The sequence below is a fragment of the Zingiber officinale genome, chromosome 2A (genome assembly GCF_018446385.1).
Source record: "Zingiber officinale cultivar Zhangliang chromosome 2A, Zo_v1.1, whole genome shotgun sequence".
In the NCBI taxonomy this organism is placed as follows: domain Eukaryota; kingdom Viridiplantae; phylum Streptophyta; class Magnoliopsida; order Zingiberales; family Zingiberaceae; genus Zingiber; species Zingiber officinale.
The window spans coordinates 156,822,868-156,837,378 of NC_055988.1; the positions used below are offsets into that span (position 1 = coordinate 156,822,868).

The 14,511-nt window shown below is 36.2% G+C and overlaps 1 protein-coding gene across 11 annotated transcripts; it reads right to left on the reverse strand.

The window, feature by feature from the left end:
- Positions 1-4,076: 4,076 nt before the first annotated feature.
- Positions 4,077-11,196, reverse strand: LOC122042871 (leucine-rich repeat receptor protein kinase MSP1-like). 11 transcript variants are annotated; one of them, XM_042603235.1, is made up of 4 exons: positions 9,922-10,360; positions 9,562-9,729; positions 9,341-9,413; positions 4,077-8,285 (listed from the first exon to the last, which is right to left on the reverse strand). In XM_042603235.1, the coding sequence occupies exon 4, from the start codon at positions 8,220-8,222 to the stop codon at positions 4,326-4,328; it is 3,897 nt and encodes a 1,298-aa protein (XP_042459169.1). In that variant the 5' UTR covers positions 8,223-8,285; positions 9,341-9,413; positions 9,562-9,729; positions 9,922-10,360; the 3' UTR covers positions 4,077-4,325. The 11 variants fall into 11 exon arrangements, with proteins under 11 accessions (XP_042459169.1, XP_042459174.1, XP_042459170.1 ...); XM_042603240.1 differs by having other exon boundaries at positions 9,336-9,413; XM_042603236.1 differs by lacking the exons at positions 9,562-9,729; positions 9,922-10,360 and adding an exon at positions 10,738-11,196.
- Positions 11,197-14,511: the final 3,315 nt, after the last annotated feature.

Genomic DNA, 14,511 nt, shown 5'->3' on the forward strand with positions numbered 1-14,511 from the left:
GAGCCACTGGATCGGTCAAGCCGACCGATCAGGGTGCTCCTGGATCGGTCGGTAGACCGATCCAGCAACATACAGAAGCGTTGTAGCCTATGGATCGGTCATCCGACCGATCCAGAGTTTCCCTCCGTGCCAGTATCAAGCTGGATCGATCACTGGATCGATCCGACAGCCCCAATCGATCCACGGATCGATTGAAATGTCTGATTATAGCTAGTAGGACATCCCAGAGGCATAGATTGTCTTCTCTAGCATGTGTACAACTCTTAGGTACACCTAGAATATTAAGATCAGAGTTTACAGTAATCAATTTAGCAAAATTTTAATCAATCCAGATTTCCGCAATAGTAATTTAGCCCAGCATCACGTAACGATCTGCCTCGCAGCCTAGCCAGTAGGAGGTGGGTCGTTACAAGTACTTAGCTTTAAAAAGTGTTTTATAAAAACTTGGTTAACTACTTAACTTTAAAAAGATTTCTTATAAAAACTTGGTTAAGTACTTAGCTTTTAAAAAGATTTTTATAAAAACTTTGGTAAGAAAAAATCCTTAAAAACTTAACTTCTATTACTCCCCCTTTGATATATATCAAAAAGAATTTCATAACTAGAGAAAAAAATTAAACCTTAATTATAAGTGAATGCTTTTAAGTTTGAGGAGGAAGTAAATGATTCTTATCCTAGAGTTCAAGCATGTAAAGTTCAAAGTAAAAAGAAATTTTTGAAAAAAAAAATATTAAAAATAATCATCTACTTTCCTTAGAATTAATATCTAACATTTAGCTACTAGCTATTTGTCATAAGGTAGTAGCATTCACTTGGTTAGTCAAATTAAGTATGTGATCCAGTTTAACTAAAAAGGATGACTCAACTTGATCAATTTGAATGGGTATTTATATCCTAAACTTATATTAATGTACAAATATAAGCATTCTGATGTCCAGGCAATACCCTAAGCATCTCATACTATTCTAAGTATTTTTTCATACACAAGCAAAGTATTCCTAGTGTACTTGTGAGATACTCTGGCTGAAACTTATGGGTATATGCTTTCTAGGGATAAAACCTAGATTAAGTCCAATCTTTAAAAGCACTAGTAAAATTGGGAGTTTTGAACAAAATGATTTTATCCTAAAATTTTAAAACCAATCCAATTTTGAAGAAATAATTTGAAAAACCATAACTTTTGAAAGAACAACACAAAACAAAGAATGATTTTGAAAATTTTAGAATCTATTCTACTAAACGCATACCTAACTGTCTTCTAAGTGTATTGAACTCGAGTTCAGGTAAGAGTTTTATAAAAATATTTGCTATGTTTAACTTGGACTCAACATAATCAAGTACAATATCACCACTAGCTATATGATCTCTTACAAAGTGATGTTTAACATCTATGTGTTTAGTCTTTGAGTGGTGAATTAAATTTTTTGTTAAATTGATTGAACTTATGTTATCAATTAAAATTTTATATTTTTATATTTTAATTTATAATCTTTTAAAGTGTGCATCGTTCATAATAGTTAAGATGCACATTCTCCTATGGATATGTACTCTGCTTCAGTAATGATAAGGCAACACAGTGTTACTTTCTACTAGACTAACTTACTAGGCACTAACCTAGAAATTGACAGTTTTCACTTGTACTTTTTCTATCTAGTTTGCACCTAACATAGTCTGAGTCAAAGTACCCAACTAATTCAAATGTGCTAGTCCTAGGGTACCAAAGTCCTACACTTAGAGTTCCCTTAATGTGTCTAAGTATTCTTTTTACATTAATTAAGTGTGATTCTTTTACACAAGATTGGTACTTAACACACATACCTACTGCAAATAAAATATCAGGTTGACTTATAGTTAGGTATAGTAGACTTCCTATTGTACTTCTATAATATTTTAAGTTTACTAGTTTTCCTTCTAAATCAGAGTTAATTTTAACATTGTTTGCCATTAGAGTATTTATGTTTTTAGAATTTTCCATTCCAAACTTTTTAATTAACTCCTTAGCACATTTCATTTGAAAAATATAAATTCTCTCTTTTATTTATTTTATCTATAAACCTAAGAAAAATTAAGTTCTCCTACTAGATTCATTTCAAATTCATTTTTCATTAATTTAATGAATTCTTTTAAAAATTTAGTATTGGTTAAGCCAAAAAATATGTCATCTATATAAATTTGAGTTATAAAAATACCTTTTTCTAAGGTTTTAACAAATAAAGTTTGATCTATTTATTGTTAGTTAAATCCCTTATATATTAGGTATGGAGATAGTCGTTCATAGCAGACCCTGAGTGCTTGTTTTAGTCCATATAAGGCTTTCTTTAACCTAAGGACATGGTTTGGGTGGGATAAATCTTCAAATTCTAGGGGTTGATTTACGTAGACCTCTTCTTTGGTAAACTCATTGAAGAATGTGAACTTTACATCCATTTGATATAACTTGAATCCTTTATGTGATGCATAGGCAAGCAGCATCCTGATAGATTCAAATCTAGCTACAGGTGCATAGGTTTCATCATAATCTAACCCTTCTACTTGGTCGAACCCCTTAGCTACTAGCCTAGCCTTATTTCTTACTATTTTACCTTTATCATCTAGTTTATTTCTAAAGACTCACTTAGTGTCAATTATGGATTTGTTTATGGATTTAGATACTAGTTCTCATACTTGATTTCTTTTGAATGGAGCTAGTTCCTCTTGTATAACAATTATTCAATATGGGTCAGGTAGGGCTTTTTCTATAGTTTTGGGTTCAAATTTAGAAATAAGTGCTATTTGACTTAGATTTCTATAAGATGATCGAGTTTGAACTCCTAGAGTTGGGCCACCCAAAATTTGATCGAATGGGTGATTAGATCTTATCATTAATGATCTTATGTTAGGGTCAAGAATTGGTTCTTCAGATTTACTTGATTTTTATCTAATCTTATTATCTTAATCATCTTCTATATTTCTTATAATTTGATTATTATTTTCATTGATTAAATTAGGTAGGTTATTTTCTTTATCAAAAATTACATTGATTATTTCTTCAACTTTTAGAGTATTTTTATTATAGACTCTATAAGCCCTACTGGTTATGGAGTACCCTAGAAATATTCTAGATGTTAATTTGGACATAAATTTACCTAAATAATCCTTCATTTTAATATGTGTACTTTACATCCAAAATTTTTTAAATAATCTAGATTGAGTATTTTATTATAATATATTTCATAAGGGGTTTTATTGAAAAATTTATTAATTAATATTCTATTTTAAATATAACATGTTGTATTTATTACTTTTGCCCAAAATTGGTTACCTAGGTTATATTCGTGTAACATGATTCAAGCAGCTTTTTATAATATTCTATTTTTTTGTTTTACTAAACCATTTTGTTAGAGAGTTCTAAGACATGAAAATTTATGATTATATCCATTAATTTGATAAAATTTGGTAAACTTATGATTTTTGAATCCCCTGATCACTTCTAATTCTTTTAATTTTGGTATCTTTTTTATTTTCTATTAATTTGCAAAAAGTATTATAGATTTCAAAAGTTTCATCTTTGGTTTCTAGAGATTTTACTCAAGTAAATCTTGAGTAATCATCAATTATAACTAAGCAGTATTGATTTTTGCTTAGAGACTTGGCTCTGTGTGAATCAAATAGGCCTAAGTATAGAAGCTCAAGTATTGAGTTGGTTCAATTTAAGTTTGTTGGTTTGTGGGTTGACTTAATTTGTTTACCTTGTTGACAAGTATTTCAAATTATATTTTCTAAATTTTTTAATTTAGATAGACCTCTAAGTAAGTCATTTTGACTCATTTTTAAAATGAGTTTGATGTGAGTGTAACTTCTCCTTTGATGATTTTAATCTCTTTCCACATCCCTTTGTTCTTACTAAAGAATGATCAATAATATTTAGGGGACTCATCCATGTATTTCTTTCTTGGACCTCTATTGTCGAATATTCTACTAATGCTCATCTCTTAAATTTTATTGTAGATATAATCCAACTGTTCATTCAAGAAATTTGTCCCCTCATCAATCAAAGATACATCATGATCAATAATATTTAGGGGACTCATCCATGATTTTGAATTTCACACAAACAACCATGAATTGGAAATCATGATTCTTCAAGCTTGATTACATAAACATACCCCATTACTAGACAGAAAGATTTGAACTACAATACCAAGTGTTGAAGATCATGGCCCTTCCGGTCATATCAATATAGCTAAGTGACAATTCTATATACCAAGTCTACCATGTTCGCACCATTTGCAAAGTTACATCTAATCATTTAGGTGTAGAATAAGACTTGGCATTATCTTCAAGCTTCAGGCATCTAAACTGACAACACCACCATCACCAGCCTCCATCTTGATCTCCTTGAGCATCCTCACCACCTCAAGCATGGTGGGCCTCTTCCCCGGCTCATCGGCTGTGCACTGCAAAGCAACCTTTAGCGCTGACATCATCTGCCCCCTCCAATGTCCACAAGAAGTCAACCATGCATCAAGCACTTCAGCCTCCTTCCCCAGTCCCACCATCCACCTCACCCATCCCACCAAGTTCCCACCACCTTCCCTCTCCTCTTGCCCTGTCGGTGGCCGCCCAGTGAGCAGCTCCAACATCACCACCCCAAAGCTGTAGACATCCCCCTTCACGGTAGCCTTCATGGTCATCCCATACTCTGGCGGGATGTAACCAAAAGTCCCGGCAAGGTCAGTGCTGACATGAGTTTCACACGCGCTAATTATGCGTGCAAGTCCAAAGTCAGAGACCCTTGGCTCAAAGTCCTTGTCCAAGAGAATGTTACTCGACTTCATGTCCCGATGGATGATATGGGGAACAAAGCCATGGTGCAAGAATGCCAAGCCACGGGCAGCGCCAAGACAAATATTGAGCCTCACCGGCCACTGGAGGGCGTCCATTGCATCAGCTCGGTTCCTAAGCCACACCTCCAGGCTTCCATTTTCCATGTACTCATAGATGAGAAACCGCTCGTCGCCGAAGACACAGTATCCAAGCAGTGGGACAAGGTTCTGGTGCTTCACCTTGCCAATGGTCTCCATCTCAGCTAGGAACTCACGGTCGCCCTGGAACTGGCCTCCACCATAAAGCCTCTTGACTGCTACCATGCATTCTCCAGGAAGAGCTGCTTTATATACTGCACCAAAACCACCGTCACCGATGATTCGAGCCTTGCTGAAGTTTTCCGTTGCTTTCAGAATGTCACTGAGGGTTAGTCGCAGCAGAGCATGTTGGAATGTGGCTAGATTTATGCTCAATGGCTCCTTCAACTTCTTTTCCAGAAGCTCATCGCTGGAGGCTAGTTCAAGAGCTGCAGCACTGGCCTTGTCAAGCGATACAGAAGCCAAACATTTCTTCCTCATGGCCCTCCACCTGAGAAAGAAGATAAGAAATGCCACCAATCCAATGGCAATACCAAGAGTAATGCACCACACTGAAACCTGGGTCAGAGCTCGAGACGATGGATAAGGAACAAGGAGAGGAGAAAGAAATTGGTGTGCTAGGCAAGGAGTGGTGGAAGCACAATCACCTGAGTACCTGTATAACCTGTTGCCAGAGAAGTTGGCAAAGGAAAGTCCAACAATGCTACAGATATCACAGGGGATGGCACCAAGAAACTTGTTATTGGAGAGGTCAAGATAAGTCAAGTAATCGAGTCTGGAAAGTGATGATGGCAAACCTCCAATAAGATTGTTGTCGTGGAGATCTAGGACAGAAAGGGAGCTTAGGTTTGACACTGACTCAGATAAGCTTCCATTTAAGTTGTTGTTGCTGGCCTTGAATATGAGGAGGGAACTGAGATCCTTGGCGGCGAATGGAATTTGTCCAGAAAGCAAGTTCTGGCTGATATCAACATCTGTAAGGGTCTCGATGTAGAAAATAGATTTTGGAATTGTACCAGTAAGGTGGTTGGATGACAAATTCAGCTTGACTAAGCTGGGCAGCATCCAACTTATCTCGCTTGGAATTGTACCATCAAATTGATTGTTTGACAAGAGAAGACCTTGTAGGCTCCGCAAAGGAGAAAGACGCGGCAGAATCTGACCTCTGAGAGAGTTAAAGGACAGATCAATGAAGGTGAGATTTGCTAGGTCAGCCAGCTCAGGAGGGATGCTGCCAGTGAGCACGTTGCCTTGCAACCTTAGCTCCCTTAGCACAGTGCAGTTCTTAATGGAAGCAGGAATTTCACCATTTAGATAGTTATAAGAAAGATCAAGCATACCATAGTGTTGCGTGAACTCTGAATCTGGATAAGCAACCATCTGAAAACCAGCACAAATGTCACCAGGAATATGCCCAGATAGTTGGTTCTTAGACAGGACCAAATTGTCAAGCAACTTCAACTGTGATATGGTGCTAGGAATGCTCCCTGTCAGATTGTTGGAACTCAGATCTAATGCCACCAGGTTCCTACAGTTGAAAAGCTCTGCTGGTATCTCCCCTGATAATTGGTTTCCATGGAGAGACAAATTGGTGAGGTTTCCAAGTTTGCCAATTGAAGTAGGAATGATACCCTCAAAGAAATTATTATCAAGTTGTAACCTCTCCAAATTCAACATATCACCAATGATCGTAGGAATATGGCCAGTTAGTCTATTATTGCTCAAGGATATTTCCAGTATGGTTGGAGATTTCCACAGCTTCTGTGGAACCATTCCAGAGAAGTTATTCTGAGACAATTCCAGTGTAACGAGCGGAAGCTCACCAAGGTATCCTGGTATTTCACCATACAAAGTGTTCCCCATAAGGACCAGATCAGTAAGCTTAGAGCATTCTTCGAAGGCTCTCGTAATGGTGCCCGTTAGTTTGTTCTCTGATAATGAAAGCGAGGATAGAGAGTTGCCCGAACAAATATCTGAGGGAATTATTCCAGAGAGCTGATTCGCATCAGCAGAGAATGAAATCAAATTCGGCAGGTACAGTGGTGGCAAAGATCCATTAAATAGGTTCTTACCCAATCTTATGGAATTTACCATCTTCCAATTTGAGATCCAGGTGGGAATGGGACCTTCCAGATGATTATCTTCCAAGATAAATGTAGTGATAGCCTGCAGCCCAGCAAGACTATTAGGCAGAGGACCTGAAAACGAATTAAATGACAAATCTACAATCCTTAGATTCTTGCAGTTGCCCAATTGTTTAGGTATAGGACCACATAACCCAGCATCAGCAGCAACAAAATATTTCAAGTTCACCAATTCTCCAATTCCTTGAGGCATTTCTCCTTCGAAATTGTTCTCAGAAATGTCTAAATCTGTTAAATTCTTCAGGTTGGAGATTTCCTCAGGAATAGTTCCCGTGAACTTGCAACTTTGCACAGAGAACTCTTTGAGCTGCTTCATGCTGCCAATTTCTACTGGAAGATTCCCAGTGAAACTATTTTGTCCCAGCCAAAGGGATTCGATGCTTGTCAATTTGCCAATGGTGATTGGCAGAGGCCCTGTAAAAGTGTTGGAAGAAAGGTCAAGTGTTATGATTCCTCCAAGCAACCCAATGCCAGGAAAGATGGAACCAGAGAGCCTATTTCGGCTGACATCCAAATGCAAGAGGCTCCTGAGATTTTCCATGCTGGGAGGTAATGGTCCAGAGAAATAATTGAAGCTCAAGTCCAGATACACCAGATCAAACAAGTTCCCAATATTGGGGGGAATGCTACCTGTGAAAGAATTGTCAGAGATGGAAAGCTTTTTGAGACCTTTAAGATGACCAACTATGGTGCTTATATCTCCAGTGAGGGAATTTGAGTCGAGCACAAGTACCGTAAGCTTCCTCAAGCTAATAAGTGAAGAAGGAAGAGCTCCAGAGAGATGATTCACACTCAAGTCCAGTGACTCCAGCATTTGCAGATTCCCCAATGTTTCCGGTATTTGGCCAGTGAAGCTGCAGGTGCTAAGGTTGAGTAATCTGAGATGTCTAAACTCCCCTATACAGCGTGGGATATGAACATCAAAGCCTACATTAGATAAGTCGATAGCCTCAACAATTGAACCAGCGCATGTTATGCCTGTCCAATCACAAGGAGTTCCTGCAGTAAACCAGCTTGGTAGTAAGCCTCTTCCTGGAGCAAGTGAGTCTCTCAAGGTGTACAATTTCTCCATCTCACCAGTATAGGTCACACCTGAGATGGGTATAAAAAGGAAAAAGTTCATGACAAATAAGAAGACAACAAGCATCTTGGTTTTCTCCCCACTTGGTCGCATTCTCAGATAGCTTGCAGATTCTGGATATAGTATATTTCAGTCTCTGGATCTAAGAGAAGCTATCTGCATTGATAAAGCATAAAAAATTTATATATTTTACAGAATTACCTTGTTTGCTTTTAGCATTTAGATTATTAAGTTTGTAATTAAAAAAACTTAGTTATGCATGAAGTTGAAGGAAATAATCTGTAAAATTGAATACATACCAAAATCTGCCAGAGATTTCCAAACAAGATGATCATTTACAATGCCTAGATAGCTCAAAAGAAAGAGGAAAAGTATATCCAATGTTTAACTCATAAAAGTTTGCCTTTTAGTAGGAACGGCAATGCAATGTAGCCACAAATATCAACATTGTACTACAAGTATCATCTAGTCATGCATGCTTGCACTTTAGCATGAATACCAAGCATGTAAGCAACAAATATCAACATTGTACTAGAAGTACCACCTAGTCATAATAGACCTAGAGCGTCAACATTACCGGAAAGGCACATTTGATTAACCTGTAGTTTAGTATCAACTTAATCGCAAAACAAATGAACTCAACAAATTAAACAGAAAGCAAGAACAAAAAATATCTTGTTCAAAAAAAGGATGAAGAATTTCATAGAACAAAAGATAAGTTCCCTACAACAAAAATAAGATCACTTGGAGAAAAAGGGATCAAATTAAGGTATTAAATAAAACATACAGAATAATATTTACATACAAGATTTACTACAGGTTCAATGTTTAATCAGGTGATGATGACTGTGTACATTCAACTAATCTGGAAGATACTAAAAAAGGATTTTGATCCAAATAGTAGAACTATTGTACTCTCTTTCGTTCATAATTATATAAATCAGAAAGCAAACAGAACTAACTATTGGGGAAGAACTAATTTTTAGTTGGTTGATTTAACAAGCGAACTATTTATTACAACCATTAAGAAATTCAATTAATGCAAGTTAATAGATAGTTGGCTCATTGGTTGAATATTATCCTTTAAAGTTCTAATGAAGCTGCGAAATGAATCGCTCAAAAGGTTCTAACATGAATAATTTGTAAGCAAACAAACAATTTAAGTTGTTAGCCAATACATAAAAAGGAATGCATTGCGAAGTGAACCTTACATCTGATACGATAGTTGGACTCCACTATGGCTTTAAAACACAGACCAATCAGTAACCCCAACTAAAAGCTAATCTGAGAAGCAGAGAAGAAAAAGGATGAGTACGAACTAAAAATATGCATCGCTCTACATAAAATACGTATATTGACAAACGTCCTAGCTGAGAAACCGAACGTCATGGCATGAGATTAGAAGCACCAAAGCAATAGCATGTAGGACAACCTCTTAAGCTTGAAGAACCAAAAATCATTTTCAATAGAGACAAGCAGCCAGAAGAACGTGAATGTCTTTATTCTTTACTTTCCACCTCAAAATTTTATGTTCCTCACAGAAACTCTGCCTTAAAGCCCGGAAGGAGATGGCCGCTAAAAGAATCGAGGGAAAGTAAAGCTGCATGATTTAAAAAAAAAAAATCAATAGCATGGAGGGCCCCATGAGACAAACTGTGATTTTGGAACGGCTTTGCGCTACCAAATGGAACAAAACCCGCCACCATAAAATCACCCACCCAAGCATTAAAAACCCTTTTTTTTAGCATTAAAGAAACTAAGGCAAAGTGGCATCTCTAGATGAACTACTCACTGCTACTATGCTGGAGAACAAAAGGAGGAGATTTTGAGGCCGAACTTTTACTGCAAATCTGCAACCGCTTTAAATCCCAACCAAACTTTTACCCCAGCCACAAACTTCATAGGGCAAGTAATAAAAGAAGAAGACAACTTAAACTGAGAGAGAGAGAGAGCGAGAGAAAGAGAGAGAGAGAGAGAGAGAGAGAGAGAGAGAGATCTGACACCACCACTCAGAGACCTCTAATTGTGAACGGGACGAGAGTAAGAAGTAGAAAGTGGCAGACGGAGTGCATGTAGATCGACCAGTGCATCCTCCAGGAAAGCATCGGGACTCTAAGGAGTTAGCGCACCGCCATTGGTGGCCACCAAGTAGTAACTGGAGTAGGGTTGTGGTTCTCGAAGATTTGGGATTTGAGGTGGAGGCGTTGGAATGGCAAACGCACCACCTTTTGTATCAGTATAATATTACTAGCGAAAACGATAAGGGAAAACAGCTACTTTTTTGTTTGGGCAACAATACCAAGCCGCGAGCGAAAAAAAAAAAGGGGAATCGTTTAGGGTTTTTATAAAGCGCACTACTTGATTAAAATATAGGTGAATATGGCAAGAACAGGTAAAAAGAATCAACAGACGGAGTTTTGCACTTCGAGAGCAGAAAAATCCTTTTTCAAACTAAGATCCACAGGCGATAGAAGAATAAGCAGGAAGACTTAGCAAAGAAATATCTTCAGGACAGAACCACCATGAAATCTTAACAAAAAGAACCACGACGACAAAGTTTCCAGTCGGAACAAACAAGATGCTAAAAATTTCTCGAATAGAAACTAACCTAAGGAAAGAAACACAACACATCGGACAAGCGCCTCCCCAGCTGGTTCCTGTTTTCCCGGTCTAAGACTCGATCTTCAATTCGGGGAGGGAAAGGGAAGCGTTTTCTTCGTCCTTTTTGTCATCGTCAGCCGCGGTTGTCTTGCGGTGTGAGGAAGCATGAGAAGCGTGACAGAGGAATCATTTTATAGTGTGAGAAGAGAGGTATTGTGAGCTGGGAGAGACGCAAATGGCCAAAAGAGTTGGTAGTGCAGACGGTTGCTGCTGCAGCTGCTACGAGTACGACAGCAGTCACCAGCGTGAACTGGTCGACTCGACCGAGGACGGTGCGTTTGTAGCGCCAGACGGGATTCAAATTTGGATGTGCAATGCTATTTCAATGAACAGACAGGCTCATTTTAATCGGTCGCCTCTTGTTCTTGGGAAAGGTCTGTTTAGAGCCAACACCCCCGTTTTCCTCTCAAATCCCAATAAGTAAGTTTTTTTCATTATAAGTGCTGCCAAATGATCCACTCGGGGCATAGTTTAGCCCAGTCATGTCTAGTATAACTAGTCAAAAATGTACGTCTGACTTTATCTGAAAGTTATAGTTTTGAATAAGAATGCCGATGAATCATATTTAGGATATTTTTAATAATTTAATCTCTTAATATTTTTTTTATAATTTTTAATAGGCCATATAAAAATATAAAAATTTATAATTCTTTTCACATGTAAAAAAATATTATAAATTACATATCTTTATTTATTATTATTTTTATTTAATATCTTTATATAATTTTTATTTAATATTTTAATTAATTATGATCTTTAATTTAATTTATTTATAATTTTAATTAATAAAATAATTAATTTTTAATTTTTAATTTAATTAAATTTATAATTTTCATTTAATGTTTAATTAACTTGTAAATTTTTATTTAATTGCAATCATTTGTATATTTTTAACTTATCCAATATATTTATTTAGAAGTACAACTTTAATTATTACTAATAATTTATAAAATAAAATATTATAATGAAATATTTTATAAAATAATATATTTTTAATTATTTTAAAAGGGTCAAACATGCAATATTATCTTATCATTAATTCTTAGCTCCACCTTTAAAAATAAATCTTTTTTTCAAATTTACTCTTGAATTAAAATTTCAAATCTCATCTCCATAATCATTCAAATTTTTTTGTTTAGTTTTTTTTTTTTTTATTTTACAAACTTTTGACAAACCTTACATTGAGAATGTTCTTATACGGCTCCAGCTTAAATTGTACCGGACACAACCAAAACAAGGTTCAAATGACTCCTAACTAGGGGTGATCATGGATCGGATTGGTTCGATTATTGGGATAAAAAACTATCCGACCCTACTAGATCAGATAATGCAAAATCGGGACCTACATCCAGCCCTATATCCGGCGGTTCTTATGTTTCAGATATCCGACGGGTTTGTTAGTTATTTGGATATCCGACCCTATATCCAATGAAATATAAAATATAAATATAAATATAACAAAAAAATAAAATTTTTTAAAATGATAATAGACATTACTCATTACACGTTATAGCAGCTAATCGGAAATAACTATTACAATATGTAGCAGCTTATCGGCAGTAGTTACTACAACGTGTAACAACTTATCAACATTAGTTGCTACAAGTAGGGGTGATCGGATCGGGTTAGTTCGGTTATTGGGATAAAAAAACTATCCGGCCTTACTAGATCAGATAATGCAATATTAGGACCCTACATCCGGCCCTATATCCGGCGGATTATTTTTTTTCGGTTCGGTTCGGGTCGGTATAAGCGGGTTGGTCGGTTTGGCGGATTGACTGCTCACCCCTACTCCTAACCCTGCCCTGGCCAGTGTGCAACAGTTGGATGGCTAGGTCATCATGTAGTCTCTCGGATATTAATTATTTGATTTTAGATATAGCGCACTGTAAATATTTTCCTCCGTAGAATGGTAAATTTAAAATGTTAATATGTTGGAGCATCCGTTATGAACATTTCTAAATTTATCCCGATGGTCAATGAAAAACTTTCATACGACTTAACTTGTCATCCCCTAAACTAATTATCTCCGGGATTAGCCGGTCAAAAGGCTAGAGGATACCTGGTGCTAATTAAAAAAAAATGATTTCTGACCTTACCCTCGGGCTATGGTATAATGACAAGGACGTTCTAGCGGTTCTTAAGCATTCACAATTCGATTTCTAATTATGGTGTATTGTAAAGTATTTTTTTTTTCAGTGGAATGATAAACTTAGAGCATTGACGATTAGGTAACAAGATGCTTGCACTTTCAAATTCCTTATCAATTATCATATTAATTGATTTAAAGATATTGAAGGTGTTTATAAAAATAATAAGATTTTAGAAGTTTTAAAGGTAAATCATGGTTTAAAAGAGGTATGTCGATTTTTATTTTTATTTTTTATTTTTTATAATGCAGGTTCAAAAAAAAAAATTCTCTCAATTTCTTTACTCTTCATTCTCTCATCTTGTCTTTTTAAATTAATCTCTTTATTTTTATTATTTTATTCATAATAAATTCCTTTCTTTATAATTTTTCCTGTGAAATTTCAATTTGAAACATTTTCTAATATACTAATGATCGACATTTTAAAATTCTTTTTTATTATACAATTTATTAATAATTTTTTAACAAAACTATATTAGTATATAATGCAAGGTATATGGCCAATGTGGGATAACTTGAAACCTCTAAATTTAATGTTGAAACTATTAGATTTTTTTACCAAATTAGTACATATCTTAAACTATCGTGTATTCATGCCTTTGAGAGATCTAATAATAAAGTCCACTTAATAAACTCCATCGTGAAACCGCTCTCAGTCAGATTGTCTATCCTAGTTAGATAGCAAAGTCTCCCTTATTTTTAGAGAGAGGGTGACGGCATGCCTAATTGACAGGCTCTAGATCATTCTAAGAGTGCAAAATCGTGTGTGCTGTGTAGGAATCTCATTTGAAGGGAAGAACAACTAGAAACATTTGGTTGAATTGAGTTTTCTCCTTGGGCGAATACTTCACGTTAGAAGGTGATCGAGCAAGGTCTAGCGAGATGACAGATTTGGATTGAAACAGACAACGTTAGGCAAGAGTTGAAGTGAGTTGATGTCGCAGATATAGTTAGCACCACGTGGTATAGTCATGTTAAAAGTCACGTCGAGTTGGAGGTCAAGTCAAAAATCAAGCTGAGTTGGAAGTTAAACTGAACTCGGGTCAAATCAGATCCAACTTGAGTTGAGTTAACACCCACTAAAAGACATCAAATCAAATCCTTCTGAGTTACATCTGAGTTTGGTCTGCCCCAAATTCTGATCGGATGCGACAGTTATTGAAATGTTGATCATTAAGGAGAGTGTCTTTCAGTAGAGAGGAAAGAGGTATGTCTTTTAGAAATTAAGATTATCTTTTAACTTTCTTTTTAAAAGTAACCGGTTATAGTATCAAGACAAACCATTTCTATTTTTTTCTACAATTCTTTGTTTTCACCTTTCATTTTCTCCATTTTTTTTCCTTGAGGTCTGACTTAAGCATCGTATGGACCTTGTGAAGGTTCACCTTGCCCCCCTTCCAATATTTTCTTTGAGTCTCTTCAAGCCTCTGTTCGAAGGTCTCGGTAGCTGACCTAGTTGAAGTCTAACCTAAAGGAAGTCAACTTGAAGAAAGCCGACCTAGTTGAAGCCCGACCTAAAAAAAGTCAACCTGAAAGAAGCTGACCTGACTAAAGTCCAACCCTGACGGAAAC